Source organism: Populus alba, chromosome 13 (assembly GCF_005239225.2).
Source record: "Populus alba chromosome 13, ASM523922v2, whole genome shotgun sequence".
Lineage (NCBI taxonomy): Eukaryota > Viridiplantae > Streptophyta > Magnoliopsida > Malpighiales > Salicaceae > Populus > Populus alba.
The window spans coordinates 15,315,646-15,337,505 of record NC_133296.1 but is presented as its reverse complement, the minus strand read 5'-3'; the positions used below and the strand labels follow the sequence as shown (position 1 = coordinate 15,337,505).

The 21,860-nt window shown below is 34.3% G+C and overlaps 4 protein-coding genes across 6 annotated transcripts; 2 read left to right on the top strand and 2 right to left on the bottom strand.

Annotated features, from left to right (window-relative positions):
• The first annotated feature begins 1,646 nt into the window (after positions 1–1,646).
• Positions 1,647–3,353, top strand: LOC118028169 (uncharacterized). Its single transcript, XM_035031709.2, has one exon. It carries the CDS (start codon positions 1,787–1,789, stop codon positions 3,125–3,127), a length of 1,341 nt encoding a protein of 446 aa, XP_034887600.1. The 5' UTR covers positions 1,647–1,786; the 3' UTR covers positions 3,128–3,353.
• A 2,697-nt stretch (positions 3,354–6,050) lies between these two features.
• LOC118028167 (external alternative NAD(P)H-ubiquinone oxidoreductase B4, mitochondrial) lies at positions 6,051–9,501 on the top strand. The gene is made up of 10 exons (XM_035031706.2): positions 6,051–6,244; positions 6,780–7,053; positions 7,161–7,367; positions 7,527–7,777; positions 7,869–8,088; positions 8,202–8,306; positions 8,415–8,678; positions 8,777–8,898; positions 9,082–9,201; positions 9,285–9,501. Exons 1-10 carry the CDS (start codon positions 6,156–6,158, stop codon positions 9,370–9,372), a joined length of 1,740 nt encoding a protein of 579 aa, XP_034887597.1. The 5' UTR covers positions 6,051–6,155; the 3' UTR covers positions 9,373–9,501.
• A 157-nt stretch (positions 9,502–9,658) lies between these two features.
• On the bottom strand, positions 9,659–14,038 carry LOC118028172 (external alternative NAD(P)H-ubiquinone oxidoreductase B4, mitochondrial). The gene is made up of 10 exons (XM_035031711.2): positions 13,947–14,038; positions 13,122–13,383; positions 12,640–12,849; positions 12,251–12,501; positions 11,415–11,634; positions 11,211–11,315; positions 10,699–10,962; positions 10,483–10,604; positions 10,049–10,168; positions 9,659–9,965 (listed from the first exon to the last, which is right to left on the bottom strand). Exons 1-10 carry the CDS (start codon positions 14,036–14,038, stop codon positions 9,878–9,880), a joined length of 1,734 nt encoding a protein of 577 aa, XP_034887602.1. The 3' UTR covers positions 9,659–9,877.
• Positions 14,039–15,092: 1,054 nt separating this feature from the next.
• Positions 15,093–20,676, bottom strand: LOC118028151 (external alternative NAD(P)H-ubiquinone oxidoreductase B1, mitochondrial). 3 transcript variants are annotated; one of them, XM_035031690.2, is made up of 10 exons: positions 20,425–20,676; positions 18,898–19,174; positions 18,504–18,710; positions 18,123–18,373; positions 17,633–17,852; positions 17,321–17,425; positions 16,151–16,414; positions 15,920–16,041; positions 15,641–15,760; positions 15,093–15,538 (listed from the first exon to the last, which is right to left on the bottom strand). In XM_035031690.2, the coding sequence occupies exons 1-10, from the start codon at positions 20,511–20,513 to the stop codon at positions 15,451–15,453; spliced, it is 1,743 nt and encodes a 580-aa protein (XP_034887581.1). In that variant the 5' UTR covers positions 20,514–20,676; the 3' UTR covers positions 15,093–15,450. The 3 variants fall into 3 exon arrangements, with proteins under 3 accessions (XP_034887581.1, XP_034887582.1, XP_073260101.1); XM_035031691.2 differs by having other exon boundaries at positions 18,898–19,944; positions 20,425–20,666; XM_073404000.1 differs by having other exon boundaries at positions 18,898–19,936; positions 20,425–20,666.
• Positions 20,677–21,860: the final 1,184 nt, after the last annotated feature.

The following is a 21,860-nucleotide window of genomic DNA, read 5'->3' as shown; positions in this document are numbered from 1 at the left end:
CCGTCACCCAGGATATAAGATCAAGATAAAAATCTTAGACTTTCAAAAGAAGACCCTGGCAAAAAACACCAAATTTAAATAAAAAAATTATTGAAAAATAAAACTTTAACTAACCTGGACTAACTTAACTAACCCACACTTAAGATAACCTAAATGGAAGAAAAAAGAAAGATTCACAAAACTCAATGCTCAATATTTTTAATGTTAAGGGATGAAATTTAAAAAAAAAAATTAATCTTATAAAAATTTTTTTTTGAATCAACTTGAGTTAACTTGACTAACTTATTATTTGGGATATGAAATTGAGATAACTCAACAAGAAAAAAAAAAAAAAAACTAGAACAAACAATGATGCCAATGAACTAATAACAAAATTAAAATGATAATTTTATTAAAAGAAAAACAATCACCCTTTTTTTTTTTTTTTAAGACAATAGAGTTCATGACAGAAAACTTAATATTTTTTTGCTTTTAAAGACAGAATAATCATTTTACCATGATAAAAATATGTCGTGACCAATCTGTCTCAATAAATTTTGCCATGATTAATAAATCCTATGAAAAAAAAAAAATTTCTACCCTTAATTACAAGTTTTTTAAGTTTCTTGTATAAGGGTATAAGCATCATTTTATTTTTTCAATGGATAGTAAAATGTTTCAATGGCTTTTAGGTTTTTTTTATATAATGTTTAAGAGTCTTCCCATTATTTAAGAAAAAATCATTATAAATTATTTGATAATATTATAATTAGAGAAAGTATTTTCAATTTAATTGATGCTTGAACTTGAGTTCCCTAGATTAAATTAAAAAATTTTGGGTCAATAGAGTTACAATTGTTTTTAACACTATTAAATTTTATATGTTAATCTTACACTAATGCATCATTTTTTATGATATTTTCAAATTTTTACCTCCATTTTGTTAACAAAACCATTCATGATATTACTAATAATGATAAGTGATTATGATTTTTTTTTTCCTTACTTCTAAACGAAGATGAGAGTTAAATATTTGTGTTTTGAGTTTTGGTATTTCCTGTACTATCTATGTGGGTTTGAATTCAAAATTATCATTTATATTAATTTATTAATTTTAAATATTTAAATTCAACCAATTAAGTTTAAATAAATACCTGTTAAGTAGGAGTGAACTTTGTGAGATTTTGTGAGATTTGATATTATCGTGTAAAATATTTTTTAAAAATATTTTTGTTTGAAAATAAATTAAAATATTTATTTATTTTTTTATATTAACAATTTAAAATTATTGAAAAAACTAAAAAAAAATATTAATTTAATATTTTTTAAATAAAAAATATATTTTTAAAACATAAACTACAACACTCCTGAATATTCACTGCTCTCTTTGCTGACGGGTCATGACCCAATCTGACTGCAGAAAGCATTGGCCGACCGATACACGTATACGCTCCTTATGGACCCCATTAAACAAGGAAACAAACCGCCGCACCAAATCCCATCCCTACAGAATTTTCCATTTTTTGACCAATTAATCCTTTAAATCAAATCGGAGCGTCTAATACTATAAGCCGTTTATAATCCAACGGTCAAAATCCCACCATTAGGCTCCAACGAATACTTTTTCTCCAACGGTCAAAAAAATCCTTAAAACAACACAAAACCCTCAAAAATCCCCACATCAAAAACCCACACACAAAAAAAATAAATTCTCTCTTTTCTCACAGACAGATTCCTTAAAACAGGATCCAATCTTGATCTGTTAAAAACATAGAAAATCCATCATTTTGATCTTTCAAGAATAAAGATGAGTAGTATTCTTCAATACCCGGATGTGGTTGATGCTCCTGAAGTTCAGATATGGAACAACGCAGCGTTTGATAATGGAGAATCAGAGGATTCTTTGAATCTTAAGTCTTCTTGGTGGAATCAAAGTCTTGAATCCGATGCAAGCAAAGAGAATCTTAGCCCAGTTTGTGAAAAATCTTCTCCTGTTTTTGTCAATTCTTCAAAACCCACCAAGCCACTTCAATCTAATGCCAATCCTTTTAACTCACAAGAGAGTAATTCAATGAAGGTTGGGCTGTCGAAGATGGTGGAGAAAAATGAGGAGATCAAGAATCATGATGAGAAAAAGATTGATATAGAGATTGAAGAGATCGAGAAGGAGATTAAGCGTTTATCTTCAAGACTTGAAGTGCTTAGGCTTGAAAAGGCAGAGAGGAATTTATCAAAGACTATTGAAAAGAGAGGAAGGGTTGTGGCTGCAAAATTTATGGAGCAGAAACAGAGTGTCAAGATTGAAGAGCCATTGGTTTCAAGTGCTAAATCGAAGATTAATAGAAGAGGGGTCAGTTTAGGGCCAAGTGAGATTTTTTCTGGATCCAAATCAAGGTTAATGTTTGGAAAACAAGAGATGAAAACTCCTGTTTCGACGCAGAATCGGCGGAAATCGTGTTTTTGGAAGCTTGAAGAGATTGATGAGTTGAAGGCAACTAAAGAGCGGGGAAAAAGTTTGAGTGTTAGTCCGAGATCACGAAAAAATGTGTCCAAAATCCAAGTTCCTAAACAGGCTGTTACTACTGTGGGTTCTAGAAGGTCAGTGAAGAAAGAAGATGGGGTTATTGCTTCAATTCAGCCAAAGAATCTATTCAAAGACGGGGAAAGATCTGTGCCTAATAAGAAACCCTTGAAGCCCGGACGGGTGGTGGCTAGTAGGTATAATCAGATTGGAACAAATCAGTCTAATGGGAATCTAACCGCTAGCGAGGCTCGGAAGAGGTCTTTGCCGGATAATGAGAAGGAAGATGTTAATAAGAGGCGGGCCTCGCGAGGTAATGGGGTGAGTCAGAGAACGGAGAGTGGTAGAGTGAAGAAGAAGTGGGAGATTCCAAGTGAAGTAGTGGTATACAAGGATGATGCTGAGGAGGAATCTCCGCAGGCAGTTTCTGTAGTCACCGATATGTTGCCGAATATTAAGACTGCCAGAAGTGTTGCTGAGACTCCAAGAGACTCGGGGGCGGCAAAAAGAGTGGCTGATTTGGTTGGGAGGAAATCATACTTTTGCCCCGTTGAGGAGACTGCAGCAGGGGACTCTGTTTGCCAGGCTCTTAGTTTTGCAGAAGAGGAGGACGGTGAGAACGAGTAAATTAGGACTAAAGGGAAGTTTTTCTTCTTTTTTTTTGTCCACATTTGAACTGGTTAAGTTATTTTTCAGCTTTGTTGTTGATAAGCCATAACTCTTGTTATGGAGTAGTAAGGTTGTTTTTGGTTTGGTCTAAATGGGTTGGGACTTTGTAAGTTTGTAGTGTAGTTTCATTGGCCTTCTGCATATATGCAATAATATGATAAGCTTTGTCTATTGCTTTCTGTAATGATTCCTTCTTCATCCATGAACATGTGATATCATATCTTTCATTCCTTCTCAATGGCATAGTTGTTTGATCTATCCTCTTATTTTTGCTAGGCAAACCATGACTTTTCTTATACATATATAGAATATGTGGAGTTCCTAGAAAGACCAGCTCCATTAACATCACATGACAAGTTAAATTTGCTGTTGATTTTGATTGAGATTGATATAATGACTAAAATTATTTAGAAAATAATATAAATTATATATTGTAATATCTAAAAAATTTCATTTTAGATCTTTAAATTTTGGGATGTTCAGCAACTATTGATTGCATTTCATGTTACCTTTCCAGGGTGAAGAAAGAAGGTAGCTTTTTATGAGCTGGAAAGTTATAGTGCACATAGCCTTTCTGGAGAGGAAAAAAGGAATAGTTGAAATTCCTCTCCTGGAGATACTAAATGAAACTATTGAGTGTCAAGCAATTGCTAGATTCTTATTAGTAAAGATGGTTTCAATTCCTCTAGATTCAGCATTTTTTAAAGCCAATGTTGCAGAGTTGAAAAATCCAATTCCTTTTATTAATGAACATTGGAAATTGCTCGAAAGAACCTCGGAGCAATTTAGTTACAGCTTTTTTGGATTGTTTGCAATGACAGCATTTTGGATGTATTGATCTTACCACATTTTTCTGCAAGAGAAGTCTGATTGAACAAATCTGGTAACTTTGATGATAAGAGAGATTAGTGAAAGTATTAGAAAAATGTTACTTGTTGACTCCATGGTTTTCTCCCCACATTTTAGAGTCTGTTTGGTATTGCGGTAGCTGTTGTGGTTGTGATTTGAAAAAAGTTGTTTTATAAAAAGTACTTTTAGTTGAGGTTGGTTTGAAAAAATGGATGTTTGGTTAAAACTGTGGTTGAAATTGAGGATGAAAAAAAATAGTTTAATGTGTTTAGTTAATAATGCTTTTGAAATTGAGGTTATAAAATAATTTTAAAAAATATATATTAATATTGATGGTTTTAAATTTAAATATGATAGAATTAACTACTCCTATTACATTATGAAATAAATAATACTTTATATAAAATATTTTTTATTAATTCATTAAATTATTTATAATTCCAATATATATAAAATTCAGCCTATAAGAACTACAATTTTTATAATTTCGTGAGTATGTAATAAAATTAGATAAAATATTATCAGGTATAAAATTGAATGAATTTAATTTATTTTATACTAGTTTTTCAGGAAAAAAAAATATTGCTCACATCACAATGTAAGTAAATTTAATTCACTCTAAATTAGTTTTTTTTAAAAAAATCATTAAAAAAACTGTTAAAAAAAAAAAGTCACATGAACAGTGCAAGTGAATTGCATTGTTCATGTGAACAGTGCAATTCACTGGTGAACATTGTTGAAACTCGTAAAAAAACAATATCTTGTTGCTTTTAAAAAATTGTGTTCCAGCCGCATGTAAATGGTGGGACCCAAGTATTTTAATTGTTTGACGATTTGTAACCAAACAGCATTGTCATGCGTTTTTGAAGAAACGTGAATGCAAACGCGTAGCCAAACAAGCTCTTAATCTTGGATTTTGCATTGGTTCGAGCGTGTTTGGCATTGCGGTCCAAAAACACTTTTCAAAAAATTTGAAATATTTTTTTTTTGCTTTAAATTAATATGTTTTTGATGTTTTCAAATTATTTTGATGTGCTGATTTCAAAAATAATTTTTAAAAAATAAAATAACATTATTGACATGCTTTTCTTAGTGAAAAACATTTTGAAAAACAATCTCAACCACACTTCCAAACACGCTCGAATCGAAGGGATTCAGGTACAGTTTAGGGACGCGGCTCAAATAGTATTTTATATAATTTTAATTTTTTTATTTAAAATTTTTTTGTTATAATTTTAAATTTTTTATACAATAAATTTAAAAATTAAAAAAATATTATTTTTATATATTTTAAAATAAAAATGTTTTAAAAAACAATTGCCATAATCTTAAAAAACCTCTTAATTAATTTCTGTATATGAAAGGTGGCCTAGGAAAACCCAATTAGACAGCTGGTAACCATTCATGATCATGCATTAAAGCAATTAATCATGTGTTTTAAATTACGAGAAAAAACTGTTATGTTAACAAGGAGATTCTCTTCTGCATTAATGGTTTTTTTTCTTTTCTTTTGGAAGGAGATCTTTTCTTTGATGGGAAAAAGATCTTTATATTTCACAAATGTTATCCTTTCCTATTTTGAGTCCTTTTACACGTAAATGTAAAATCTGTACCGGCTAGACGCGTTGATCACTTTTTTGATTTAAAATCTAGATGGATTCGAGTTAAAAAAAAAAAAAAAAGAGTTAACTTCATCAATTGACTCGGTTAAAACCCACCTTCAATTTTATTTTTTTCTTGAGTTTTTTTTTTTAAATAATATCATTTTAATTAACAAAACCCTGGAGTTAACCCGTGATCTTGGCTTTCTCCGGACCAGGTTTTACAGCAATGCGTTTGACAAGTTATAAATTAAAAGATAAAAAAGAAAAAGCTCCAGAAATATGTAATAGAAGGAGTTAATGCAGGTTCAACGCATAAAGTTAGAGATTTGCAACTTCTCAGGAAATAGACGTGTCTCATTTGCAGTTACTCTATTTAACCCTGTCTTGCATGTCAAGTTTCATTCTCTCACAGTTTAAAATTCATGTTTCCAATTTTATTCCACAATGTTCTCCCTATATAAACTTCTCTAGTTTCTTCTGCCTTAGGGTTTGCTTCTATTTTTCAAGGGAGAAAGAGAGAGTGGGGTTTTACAATGAGAGGGTCTGCATTCTTCCAGAGAGCCTTTAGAACTTATCGAGAGCACCCTACATTCTTTAAGCTGCTTATTGTCTCCACCGTCAGGTTACAAATCATAACATATTTTTTTTTTATTTGGTTTATAATTGTTTGTGTTACTGTTTTTTTCTTTTTCTTTTTTTGAGGATTTATATGTTCTTGAAGCTTTTGACTAATTTGTACAGGCAACACGGTTTTTCTTTCTTTAAAAAATTTCTAAAAAGTGCGTTTCCATCATAAAAGCTGCCAAGCACCCTTATAGAGGTTGCGTTTGGTTAATGTCCAGGGAGATAAGTGATAGAAGTGTGTGTGGTTGGACCCTTGAGACTATCTTCGTGTCTCTTCTGTCTCAGGCTACCTTAAATACAGAAAAAAATCACTGTGTTGAAAATTAACATGTTTATCCTAGCTAGTGACTGCAGATCCAAAACTTTTGTTGGTGCATCAAGAAATGTACGCATATTTTTGTTTATCTGAAAATTTTTTGTTGGAATGATGCATATAATATACCATATGCAGTATTCCATGTGAGAACTTAGTAATAATGTTATTTGTTGCTGTTGTTTTCAACTTATATACCTTGATTCTCGAATTATTGCAGTGGTGGAGGTCTGTTAACGTTTTCTGATGCCAGTCCATTCCAAGGATTGATCACAGAATCATCTCAGAATGAAGGCAAGAAAAAGAAGGTGGTAGTTCTTGGAACTGGTTGGGCAGGCACAAGTTTTTTGAAAAACCTGAAGAGCTCTTCCTATGATGTTCAAGTCGTTTCTCCGAATAACTTCTTCGCGTTCACTCCTTTGTTACCGAGTGTAACAAATGGAACGGTGGAAGCTCGCAGCATAGTAGAGCCAATTCGCAATATTGTGAAAAAGGTTGGAGGCAATAATGACTGTTAAATGTTAAATGTACGAAGTGTTTAGTTGGTTTTTTGAATTAGTGTTGCTGAGTTATGTTTCTTATTTTTTTCGTAATATTGCAGAAACCTTACAATGTTGAGTTCAAGGAAGCTGAATGTTATGAGATTGATCCAGTAAATAAGAAAATTTATTGTCGTTCTAACCAATCCTCAACTTTGGATGGAATTGAGGAATTCACAGATGATTATGATGTCTTGATATTAGCCATGGGAGCTCGTGTAAATACTTTCAACACCCCCGGTGTCGAGGAGCATGCTCATTTCCTGAAGGTATGTTCTGAATTATGACCTTGATTTGCTGCTTAACACCATTTAAAGAAAGTTTGAAATTAGCAGTGTCAACTATAGCAAAATCCAGGAATTCTTGAATACTCTATCGAATAGCCTGGGAAGGAAATCCTAAAGCCACGACTTGATCTCACCCTGCAGGAAGTTGGAGACGCGCAGAGGCTTCGTAAGTCAATAATTGACTGTTACGAGCGTGCAAGCCTTCCGAGTGTAAGCGAAGAAGAGAAGAAGCGGGTGATGCATTTTGTAGTTGTCGGAGGTGGTCCAACAGGTGTAGAGTATGCTGCAGAGCTACATGACTTGGCATTCGATGATATGGCAAAGCTATATCCCTCAGCTAAAGACTACCTGAAAATAACCCTTCTCGAGGCTGGTGATCACATTTTGAACATGTAAGTCAGATCAGCTCTCTCTTAATTTGTTGAGTTCTGAATTGTGATTTTGACCGGTAATGACAAGTTTTTAATTGATTGATTCTTGCAGGTTTGACAAACGAATTACTACATTTGCTACCGAGAAATTCCAAAGAGATGGCATTGATGTAAAGACAGGATCAATGGTTGTAAAAGTGTCTGATAAGGATATTTCTACTAAGGAGAGAAAAACCGGTGAAATTGTTTCTGTACCATACGGAGTAGTCCTCTGGTCAACCGGCATTGCCACTCGTCCTGTTGTCAGGGATTTCATGAACCACATTGGTCAGGTCTGTGGTTCCGCAACCATGAGCATCTTACTATTTCACCTTCATTTCTGAAATTTTACTCGTGAAAGACTTTTCAACTAAACTAACCATTGAGGATTGTTGTTTGGGCACAGGCCAAAAGGCGTGTTCTGGCAACCGATGAATGGCTGAGGGTTGAAGGCTGCGAAGATGTATATGCTCTAGGTGACTGTGCGACTATAAATCAACGCAAAGTCATGGTAGGTGAAAGTAAACATATTCAAAATCTCTGTATTATACACATTGCATAGTGTTTTCTGATGAATTTTTCAGCTGACTTGATACAATAATGCCCTATGATTTAACAGGAAGATATAGCAGCAATATTCAGGAAGGCAGACAAGACGAACACTGGTGCTCTAGATCTTAAAGACTTCAAAGAAGTTGTTGGCCACATCTGTGAGAGATACCCTCAAGTTGAGCTTTACTTGCAAAAGAACAAACTGAAAAGCTTTGATGCTTTACTGAAGAATGCTCAAGGAGATGACAAGAAACAAATAGATATCGAAACATTTAAGAAAGCTCTATCCGAAGTTGATTCTCAAATGAAAAGTCTCCCACCAACTGCTCAGGTAAAACATATTTTAGTTTTGACTTTTCTGATGACATTATTCAACCATCTATAGTATTCATTTACAATATCGATTTTCATTTTCTTTTTATTTTATAGGTGGCTGCACAACAAGGAGAATACCTTGCAAAATGTTTCAACAGGAAGGAGCTTTGTGAAAAGAATCCTGAGGGTCCTCTGAGGTTCAGGGCTTCAGGCCGACACCAGTTTCATCCCTTCAGGTACAATATATTCTCCCACCATTTTTCTTTCTTTTCATTCTTCATATGCTATGAATTACTTATTGCATGGAATTTATCTATTGCATAGAGGAGATCTAGGAAAGTAAATTTTTTTATAAATGGAGTTGCTAAACGATTGGAAATGCAATATAGAATACTGAAACTTTAGTTATGAAATTTCAGGTACAGGCACTTCGGACAGTTTGCTCCATTGGGTGGAGAGCAGACTGCAGCTCAGCTTCCAGGAGATTGGGTTTCAATCGGACATAGCGCTCAGTGGCTCTGGTACTCAGTTTATGCAAGGTAACGATTCCCTCATATTCACATATATTTGATTGATATCAGAATATTTTCATCACTTGACAGTTCTCCTCCTCTACTTACAGCAAGCTAGTTAGCTGGCGTACAAGAATGTTGGTGATATCTGACTGGTCAAGAAAGTTTATATTTGGAAGGGACTCCAGCAAAATCTGAGACAGCTGAGGACAGTATTTTCTACAACTATTCATGTCATATGACAATTAGACAGCAGATTTTGTTCCAATTTTGTTTCATTCCTCTACTTTATTTAGCCTTGTTTCTTCCAATACATAGGATATTGGTTCTACCATAATCAGTACTACGAAAAGGCTTTACAAAAAGTTACAAGCTCACATTTTGAAGAAAACAACAATATTTTGATGCAACAGAATGAAACAGCATGAATTGATAAGAAATTCGTAAGAATGACTTGGTTAAAATGGGATCAGGGTTCGCAGATATTACCTAAACAATCCGAAACTAAGGGCAAGTATTGTACCCAAAAGTTTTTTCCAGCAAAACTTTTTCTGCTAAGAACTTATTTTTTAATGAAACAATCAGGAAAAACACTGACAAACAAAGATAATTATGTGAGGTTTTGAGCTGAAGGTGGAATAAAATCTGCTAAGAATTGCCTGAGCATCAGTACTTGTTTTGCAAGATTCATGCTCCAGAACTCTCAGATTCGACTTGAATCTCTTCCGAATATTGACCTTCTAAGCCAGTCAGATACCACTAACACTCTTGTGCGCCAGCTGACTAGCTTACTGCAAGTAAAAAAAATAAAATCAGATGATGGCATTATGTTAACGTTAGAGCAGGTATTTCTGAATTTGAATTAGAGTATTACCTTGTATACACCGCGTACCAGAGCCACTGAGTACTATAGCCAACGGAAATCCAATCTCCCGGAAGTTGAGCTGCAGTTTGCTCTCCTCCCAATGGAGCAAATTGTCCAAAATGCTTATACCTTGCATTGGATAATCGACAGATGTATCGGCATTCTCTCTAAAACTCTTCATTACAATATCAACAAACATAAACAAATGGTGTCTTTGACAGAGAAGACAGTGTCCTTGTTATGAAACCTTAAATTAGTCTCAAGTAAACAAGACTTTTGCACATGTTCATCTGGATATTAAAGCTTCTATGAAAAAGGCATTGGCAAGAACTGATTCATGAAGTGCATTACTTCTTAAATTTTTCTTTTTGAGATGGACTACCTTTTAAATTTCCCTGTATATTTCATAGAAAATAGAGAAAGGAAGAACTTCTATTTTGTACCTAAATGGACGAAACCGATGGCAACCTGTTCCCCTAAATCTCATAGGACCTTCAGGGTACTTTTCACATTGCTCCATACGATTAAAACAGCTTGCAAGGTATTCACCTTGCTGTGCTGCAACCTTAAAATTTCAAAAAGAAAAAAACAGTAACTCAAAAGAGCATTGTTAGCTGGTTGAAAGAAGGAATGAAAGAAGGGGGGAAAATTGAAATTACTTGAGCTGTTGCGGGAAGATTTTTCATTTGAGAATCTACTTCATGTAGAGCATTCTTGAATGTTTCAATATCTATCAGTTTGTTGTCATTCCCCTGAGCACTTTTTAGTAAAGCATCAAAGGTTTTCAATTTTTTCTTTTCCATATAAATCTGCACTTGAGGATACCTTTCGCTGATGTGGTCAACAACATCTTTAAAATCTTTGAGATCTAAGGTACCAGAGTTATTCTTGTCTGCCTTGCTGAATATTACTGCTATATCTTCCTGATAGTGAAATGGAGAGAAAAATCAAATTTATTGAGCTCGTCGGCAGATAACCTACAATAGCATACTGACAGGGCACCTTCTAACAAGATACGCCAAAGCTGGCCTAAGGATACACTTACTGTTAGAACAAAGAGAATAGTATGAAAATTGTCGATAGAAAGAGCTAAGTGCTGGTTAGAACATAGAAAAACTGAAAGGCCTCGTATCCTATAGCAAAGAGATGTTATATGTCTAAATTCATTTACCATGACTTTCCGTTGATTTATCGTGGCACAGTCACCAAGAGCATACACACCATCACACCCTTCAACCCTCAGCCACTCATCAGTAGCTAAAACACGCCTGTTACCCTGAGATCAAAGAAATTTAACCCTAATGGAATATCCTATCACGCATTGCTGTGAAGTGTAGGGAAATATGGAGATGTAAATGGTTGTGAGGAAACAGACCTGACCAATTTGCTTCATAAAATCCATAATGACAGGACGAGTTGCAATGCCGGTTGACCAGAGAACCATTCCATAAGGTATTGAAACAGTCTGGCCAGTTTTAATCTCTCTAGTAGAGATATGCTTGTCGGAAACTTTTATGACCATTGAACCTGTCTTTACATCAATTCCATCTCTCTCGAACTTCTCAGTAGCAAATTTAGTAATTCTGCTGTCAAACCTGTAAGAAACAAGTAAGCAAAGGCTCAGATGTTAATTGATTCTTAATTTCAAAAATCACCATTTGACAGCTGAACCTTCTTTTCTTGGATATGATATATTCAGAGATGTACAACACCTCTTTATCCGCATTTCGAGTACCAAACTAATCGATTCCGGTCGTCTGTGTGTCTAGATTTCATTAGCTATGATATAGTGTACAAAAATGCTGCACGTAATTATTCCAATTACTTTCAACAAAATGGAGTTGGATTGAAACCTACAACAAAAGGCCAAGACCAGATTCCTGCAGGAAATGGTGTATCCATCTTCCATATTCAAGGACCTTTAAACAGGTATAAACAAAGCGAGAGATATTACCAACTGATAGTGATTGTCATGGAAAAACGCAGAAAAGATAACCACAATCATGCTTTAGACCCTACCAGACTAATTTCTTACTGAAGCGATCTGCCTTTCATGTTCAAAATGTGTATTCAAGAACCATTAAACAGGTATAAACACAGCAAGAGATATTACCAACTGACTGTGATTGTCATCGACAAACTTAGAAAATATAACCATAATCATGCCTTAGACCCCACCGACTAATTTCTTTCTGAAGTGATCTGCCTTACATGTTCAAAATGTGATCGCCTGCCTCAAGAAGTGTAATTCTCAGGTAATCTTTGATTGAAGGATATAGTTTAGCTAAATCATCATGTGCAAAGTCATGAAGTTCTGCAGCATATTCCACACCAGATGGGCCACCACCGACAACTACAAAATGCATAATGCGCTTCCTCTCTTCTTCGCTTATACTCGGAAGGCTTGCACGTTCATAACAATCAATTATTGACCTACGGATGTTCTGAGCATCTTCAATTTCCTGCATGATGAACTCGGCAAGTTTAGGTTAGGACAAAATAATTTTAATTATCTAATTGTTTTAACATAATGCTCAGAAGGTGAAAAATTCTACGCATAGCTACCAAGTCATATGAACTCATCATGATGTTCAATTTACCTTCAAGAAGTGAGCATGTTCCTCAACACCTGGGGTGTTGAAAGTATTTGATTTAGCTCCCATGGCCACAATCAAGACATCATAATCCATTGTGAATTCTTCAGTCCCTCCTAAAGTGTTGCCTTGATCAGTACTTCTGCAATAAATTTTCTTCTGTACTGGATCAATCTTATAACATTCAGCCTCCTTGAATCCAACTCCAAATGGTTTCTGCAAGATACAGAAATAACGTTATGTATATGTTGTTTTCCATTTTCCAACACATGGATGCAGCTCCAAAGCAGCATTTAAGCCATGTTAATAAGATCATCACAATTCTTATAATTGCTCCTCTTCGACTCTTTCATGCTGCGAATTCTAGACATTAAAAGAAGTCTTCAACATTAATATTTCACCTTAATTCATGTAATTCTGAATGAAGTAAATGCACAAGATTCCAAGGCAACAGCAAGTACACTACTCTATGATTTACATTTTCATACCTTCCTTGCAATATTGCGAATTGGTTCAACAATGCTGCGTCCTTCGACTGTTCCATTTGTAACACTTGGTAACAATGGAGTAAACGCAAAATAGTTACGCGGCGAAACTATATGAACATCATATGAAGAACTCTTCAAGTTTTTCAAAAAACTGACGCCAGCCCAACCAGTTCCAAGAACCACCACCTTCTTTTTCTTGCCATCTCCTTCAGCATAACTTTGGAATGCGTTGGCATCAGAAAATGCCAGTAGACCTCCACCACTAGCAAGTCAAATTGAAGAACACATGAACAAAGAGTCATTATTTATGCAAAGTCTCCAAATTATTGTTAAAAGACCATGAAGCATGTGAAAGAAAAAGGAGAAGAAAAACCATATTCATTTTGTAACATGTTAGAGAATAATATAAATCATATCTTGGAACCTCATCTAACAGTTTAAGTTATTGGGTTGAGATGGTTCTTTGACATAGTATCAGAGCTTTAATGACCAAACGGTCACGAGTTCGAATCTCGCCTAACAGTTTAAGCTATTGGGTTGAGATGGTTCTTTGACATAACATACTCTATAGTAAGATTCATCCATAAATTCCATCTATTTTCCTAGCTTACTTCTTTTATGATAATTATGCAATGTTCTGCTCCTTTTTCTTTTCTTTCCATTACTTTTCCAGCCATAGATATGCCTTGTTAAGGGAACAACCACATACTACGGTCAATAACTCTCCAGAAACACATCTCTTAGATCAAAACTCAACAAGATCAAAGAGAACAAAACAAAAACAGATAGGAAAAAAAGTTAAGAAAAGGTAGCCCAGATGATAACCTGACAGAGGAGATGACAAGAAGCTTAGACACTGTAGAGTGATCATTAAAAGCTCGAAGAGCTCTCTCAAAGAATGTATAGTACCCTCTCATTGTAAAACCAAACTTTTGTTGCCTCTCTAAACAAAAACTAATGAAACAGTTCTTTCAATCTTGTTTTTCTGTTGCAAAGGAAGAATAAATCCAAGAGCAGATTCTAATGAGGAGTTAACGGATCAAAAATTTGGAGCTATTAATACGTGGCGTTTCTGTGTCACTGTCACAGAACCATACCTTCCTCTAGCTAACAGTTTGGTCCCCTTTTTTAAGAGTGGTTACATATGTTTTTAATATTTTTTTTTGTTTTTCATCTCGGTTGATTCTAGGAAATCCTCGTACCAACTTAGACGTAAAAATTGTATGTCTCTGTTTCCGCAAAAATTATCTATCATGAAACTAGAAAATGGAAAAGAAAATGTATTATCCCATTACAATTTTGGAATAGAACCTTTATCCACAAAGTGAGGAGCATACTTGCTTGCCAACCACATGGTATTTAATATTATTGACAAAAATGTTACTAATATTTAAGTTTATGGTAATTTTAGAAAGAATTTTTTTTTAATTTTGATACTCTTTTAGCAAGAAAACAGGATCTCCTTGTTGCAAGCCTTTTTAATTTTAGACACATTATATACCACCATGGCCTCACCACAGAGGAATTACCAGCAGGCATTTGACCAGATCCTAATTTATCTCATTTCAAAATGCCAAGCACTCTTTTTAATGTACATCAGATGACTAATATTATTTCCCATATCATTCCCCAAAGATCTCACCCCATGATCCCATATATCCAACCCTTAATTTTTATCTTTTTAAGGTGATTTCAAAGGTGTTCTAAAAACCATCCCGGTCTAAAGCCTAGTTTCGAGTTAGTAGGTTAATTCATAAAAAAAAATTTAATTTTTGTTCAAAACAATATTATTTAAAAAAAAAATAAAACATCATTTGAAGAAACTACTTGGATCTTGCTCACAAGATAAAACTACATGCATGGTTTAGAAACCTGGCTGGGTCCAAGCCTCGGGTGGTTTCAGAACACTAGATAATTCAAAGGTATAGCAGCAGCCTTGGACAAGCAACGTCATGACACAAAACTGAAGACTTCAAGAAAATACTAGTCTAAGCCTTGTAAAGTTTGGAACTTCTTTGCGGGAGCATGAGCATTTTTACATGGTCGTGTAAATCAACGAAAGACTTCCATACAAGAAAGAATACTTGTCAGCCATATACAGCACCAGGTTACCAAGAAATTTGTTGCTCTCCATGCTATTTCACACCTGGTAAACTAGTAAATGGTAACAGTGTATCTATTTTACATACCAAAGGAGAGTACAGACACAAATTTGAAAGGGAAAAAAGGAAATCATCTATATTTATGCACGGTAGGTGCAAATGCTGCGATTGAGTTGTGGGAAAACCAGTGACTTTGGGATAGTTTATAGAAAGCGCCATTTGTTGTCTCAAATACGGCTTGAATCTCTTCCAAAAACGAATCTCCGAGTCCAATCAGATACCAACAGCACCCTTGTTCGCCAGCTCACTTGTTTGCTGAATGAAAGAAAAGGTTGCGGTCAAATTCATGAATGTGGAGACTAAATGCTCACTCAAAGAGCTAGCAAATCTTGAACTCTAAAAGTAGCTGATAATCACCTGGCATATACAGAATACCAGAGCCACTGTGTGCTGCGACCAATGGAAACCCAGTCTCCAGGCAGTTCAGCGGCAGCCTGCTCTCCTCCCAAAGGAGCAAACTGCCCAAGATGCTTGTACCTTGCATTCCAAAATGTCAGCATCTTGGAAGTTAGAAACATGAAGATGGAAAGGAGGCTTGATACAAGTATAACAAAAACTGGTTCATAATGTTCTTATATAGATATTATAACAGTTCAATAGGAAAAAAGATGAGCACTTCAAAGACAGATAGCATACCGAAATGGAACGAATGCATGACGCCCAGAACCTACAAAACGCCGAGGACCTTCAGGATTATCTTTGCAATGTTCTCTACGATTGAAACACCTAGAAAGATAAGCACCTTGTTGAGCAGCAACCTGAAAAAAAAAGGTATGTACAGAAATTCTTGTATCATATTTTGAAGAGGGGGAAAAAAAAAGTTAAGACTGGCATCAAAACGTACAATAGTAGATGCAAGAAAAATACCTGTGCAGTTGCAGGCAGGCTTTTGGCCTGTGAATCCACTTGAGCGAGGGCTAGTTTAAAACCTTCAATATCAACTTCTTTTATGTCTTTTCCCTCGGGATCTTTCATCAAATCTTTCACATCTCTCAGACGCATGTTCTTCAAATAGAGTTCCAGTTGGGGATACCTTACGAGGATATCATCTACCACATCTTGGAATTCTTGAACAGTCAAGGTACCAGAATTGTCTTTGTCTGCAGCTTTAAATATGGAAGCAATATCCTCCTAAAGCACGATGGCATTGCATCATATTCAAATCTTGTCCAAAATTTCACAAATTTATACAATTATATAAAAACCAAGAATTTGAAGCAAACATGAAATGGATGAGGAACTAAAAAGGTAAATGAATTGATAGTGAAGACCAAAAAACAAAGCTGATAAAGGCATTCAGTTTGTCCATGAAAGGCGATTCAAGTATTTCAATGTCTCTTTAAAAATGAGAAGTATTAAAAACATTGGCACGCCTCCCTTATTCAGCAACAAAACACCAGTATTCAATAATTAACGTGATCTACATATGGTATTCTAATGCAAAGGCTTATTTGGGAGTCCAACAGTTAATTTGATTGATCACAATTCTGTAAGTTCCATTTACTAAAGAAGTTCCCAAGGAATTCATTAGAGGAATGTTTCCAATAAAAATTGTTTGTTCTTGCATATCCCTATTGTTTTTCCAAATTAATCCCACAGATACATATAATTCAAAAGATACAGCATCTCTTTCTGGAATATGTAATATCATAAAAAATAGTAGAAAAAAAGTTCAGTGCACAAACTTCATAAAGAGACTCAACATTCCAGCAAAAGAATTGCATATATTGGAGATCAGAGAAGCACAACTTGTTGCTATCTCTGCTTATTTTCTGTATTTCAAAGAAGCAAAGGTCTCTTGTTTATATAAACATGCGCACCTAATCCTAACATTTTGCCATCTGCACTCTATTCTGATGCAAGTTTTCCATGATTTAGGTTATCAAACTCAATTAACAGAAAAAACAAAGAACAAATCCCAGGATGTATAGGCTGAATCTAAAACTATTAAAGCATTTCACGATGCAAAATGTCCCCAAGATAAATAAACTAGGCATCTCTTAAGAATTAAATTGACAGGCTAAAGGATTCACCTACCATGATCTTACGCTGATCTATTGTGGCGCAATCACCAAGTGCATATACATTTTCACATTCCTTTACTCGCAGCCATTCATTAGTTGCAAGAACACGTCTGTTAGCCTGCATATGACACAAAGTTTAAAGTGTAATTAATAGAGTAAGAACAACCATGTAGTCTGACAACTCTGAAAATCTCAAAGTAACAGCATGAGCTTGATGCCACTCTACATATTTAAAAACTTGGATCTTAAGTGACTCGGTAGAATAACCTTCATTCATAAGCGAGCATTGTCATAATAGAGTTAGAATCTGCTATATGCAACGAACCTGCCCAATTTGCTCCATGAAGTCCTTCACAACTGGGCGAGTGCTGATACCAGTAGACCATACTACCAATCCATGTGGTATAGATGTAACCTCACCCTTGGATTTGACCTTCATGGTAATTTCTTTATCAGAAACACTGAGAACTCTACATCCTGTCTGAACTTCAATACAATCTCTTTGAAACTTCTTCTCAGCAAATGTACTAATTCTCTCATCAAACCTACAAAGGCAGAGTATAGTAGCTGCTTAGTTTTCAAATTTTCTTCTTGCCCATTTGCTGAGATGCATTTTATAAGCAAAGATGAAGCCATCATATCAGCAATAAACATAATTCTTTATAAGGAACATGAGGCCAGTTATATGCAGTAATAGTTCCAGTGGCACAATGATGATGAATATGAGAACATCTCACCAGAACTGATAGTTTGGCATTCCAGTGACTTATGCTCAGAAGCATTATAAATGAAGATTGTGAAAGCTAAAACCTTACATGTTTAAAATATGATCTCCAGACTGGATCAAGGTTATTTTCACTAGATCTTTAACCATAGGATAGACATTGACTAAATCTTCCTGGATAAAGTCATGCAGCTCGGCAGCAAACTCCACTCCAGTGGGACCCCCTCCAACAACTACAAAATGAAGGTTAGTTCTTCGCTCTTCTTCAGTCAGGCCAGGGATGGAAGCCTTTTCAAAACAATCAATCACACTTCTGCGGAGCTTCTGTGCATCCTCCAATTCCTGAAAAGGTCAGTTTCTCCCTTTATAGAAAGAAAAGCCCAAAACCTCGTGGAAGATTGCTGAGTAGTAGATATTATATGAGGATCACAGTATTACCTAACTTCACCCTATATAATTAAAATGACCCTACCTTCAGAAAATGGCAGTTCTCCATGACACCAGGGGTGTTAAAAGTGTTTACTTGGGCTCCAATCGCTACCACCAAGTAGTCATATTCCAGGGAAAAATCTTCAGCACCAATCACGTTGTTCTCAAAATGAGACTTACAGAAAACCTTGTTTTTTGCAGCATCAATCTTGACACATTCTGCCTCGAAAAATTGAATTTCCCCATTTCTCTATCAGAATAAAATGGAAATTTTATAAGAAAATAAACATGAAAACATAGTGATCTGTACAAACTGCAGTCATATGTTTATATTCATGAATGTGAGTATGAGGTATTTTTGTGTGAGTGTGTGCACCTATGAAATCGCTAAAAATTTATCACATGATTAAATATGGGTTCTTGTTATCTTCCTTTACCTTCTTTATAATATTCCTCACTGGCTCTACAATGCTCCGAGCTTCAACTGTACCACAGGTCACACTAGGCAACAGAGGAGTGAAAGCAAAATAATTGCGGGGTGAAACAACCTGAACGTCATATGAAGAAACATCCAGATCTTTAAGGAAACTAGTACCCGCCCACCCTGTTCCCAGAACCACCACTCTCTTCTTCTTACACTCATTCTGATTAAGCTCAGCAGCAGGCGCAGCCGTTTCTGATTGCGAATCAGCATATGCCACCAGACCTCCACTACTGTAATAGACCTCAAGATAGCAGACATATTTATTAGAGAATGACTGGTAGAATTCGTGAATTTGTAAGTTCATAGTTTATGCAAAATCTATGTGGATTAAAGCAGAAGAAAAAACTTGTAATGAATCCAGAAAATTATCTTTTCAGGGACCTTAACTGCTAGTCTCCCGCTTTAGAATAGGTAAAGAAAATGATAAGCTATTCGGAGAACTAGGTTCAAACATGGTAGGCGTCATTCAACTAGAATGAGGCCAAGTTCAAAACAAAAAACAAATCAACTATAAACAATGGCAGTTTACTAGTATAAGATTGTTCAACCTAATTTGACAATATCATTTATCCTATATGTGTGCGTGTGCGTGTCAAAAAATTGACAAATCATATTGTTAGCTTTCACTTGGTGCCGTATTCTGTTAAAATCATTTGTTAAGGGCACCATTGGGCATCCTAAATGCTACATTTTGTGAAATGTAGCTACTGATACCATGGAAGCACTCAATTCTGGGAATGTAGCATTTTGCAAATTTAGTTCCAAAACTCTGTAAAAACATGATACATTGCTATCAATTCAACATATAAAACGAATTCTCACACATAAATATTCAGTCAAGTTTGATGTTTCAAACCCATTGACTTCCTTTCACATTACAACATCATGAATTTCACTTGCTTCAGAGAGGGCAAAGGTCACAAATTATACTAATGCATCTAAAATTTTCCATTTTGATCGATAAACCCCACATCAAGCTCCTTCCTTGGTTCCTGTCACACTAAAAAACCTCACTAATCAAATCCAGAAAAAAAAGGTAACAATCAAATAAATAACTTACATTGACACCAAGAAACTACATTCAACAACAACATAGCTATGTTAAGATCATAAATCAAAAGGGACAAAAAAGATTGACCTTTAGAAAATCAAACCCGTTAAAAGAAGGAGAAATTCAAAGATTCGAGACCCTTTTGTTTGCTAAGTAATCTAGTTTTCTTTAAGAAAAAAGAATGAACCCAAATTGCAACTTTTTTCCCTTTTTTATAAAATATATAAACTTTATGCTTTTTCTCATCAACCAAAAAGATAAACAGTGTTGCTTTCACACATTCCAAGTGAACACCTTGAAAGGATCTGTCTGTTTAATAAAAGCTACTAAAATAACTAAAGAGATCTTTAAAAATTCACGTTTTTTAACTTTTATTTGAAGAAAGTAAGAGAAGAAAAGAATCACTAGAAAAAAAAGTACATAACCAACCTGAGAGTGAAGAGGACAAGAAGCTTAGAGGAAGCAGGATTGCCATGGAGAGCTCTTGAAGCTCTGTTGATGAAGGACATAATCGTCATTTCCTGAAAAATATCTCAAATTCAAGAGGGTCTTGACTCTTGAGAGAGAAGAGAGCTGACACTCAGACACGGCACTGAACAGTGTCTGCTAATTATCCATAGAGAGTGATTGGGAGACAGACGAATGCAATCACTTGGCCTTATGCAATGATAGCATAACACATGTACATTTTTGTTTCCGCACACCTTCTAAAAAGATGGAGGGAATATTGGGTATTACTTGTGAAGAAATTAAAAATTTCACGATCCCTTTTTTTTTTTTCCTTCTTGTTTCAGCTTTTTTTCTTTAGGTATGATCAAGATTAACTTCTTATATATGATTTTATTACTTTGTTATTGTTTAGAAATAGAGGATACGAAAATAGTAATATAAAAAATACGCGTTTCTTTATATTTTATATTTTAAAAATATTTGAATTCACTCAAAAATTATTTTAAATACAAACGTATTTTTTTCTCTTCTGTTATTTTTATTATGAATTATTAACCAAGTGCAAAATATGGACTTCATATTACTCAAATACAAGAATAATTCCTATAAACATATACCATAATATTTATATTTTCAAACTCCTGCATTATCTTCGATTTCAACCAGAAATAATATATGAATAACCAAATTTATTTTTAGTTGCAATTCTAAGTCAAGCTTTGAGAAAATAAAAGGGGAGACTTTTTGAACTTTCTTGATCAAACCCAGTTAGAATAACAAAAGTAAAGATTTTTTATGGTGTTTGGTATTAGGTTTGATTATATATATATATATATATATATATATAATGTTTGTTTTATTAAAAAAAATCAAATTGTATTTTGTATAAAAAATAATCAATTATAACTCTTAATTTATCAGGTCAACTTGTTCATATTCACAAACATATATTAAAATCTACTTATTAAACAACAATTATAACTTATCCGATGAGCACCGCTTGAGGTCATTAGAAACAATTGGTTATTAAACTTTTAGCTAGTCAAAGTCACATATTACAGATTCATTGAATTAATTTAATTTGACTTGAATTATTAATTTTTTAAAAAAAATTAAAATTATATTATTTTAAAAACAATTCTTGATATTTTACTAAATCACAAATTGATTCACCAAGCTAATCAGGACAAATCATATAATATTTTAAAATATATCAATCCCAAGCTAGAGGATAAGTCTGAATTAGTTTATTGGACTAATAGTTTAATTGGGAGTATCATTGGTGTAGCTTCAAAAAATATTTTTCACTCAAAAATATATTAAAATAATATATTTTTTATTTTTTTAAAATTATTTTTTATATTAGTGCATCAAAATGATTTAAAAATACTAAAAAAATATTAATTTGAAACAAA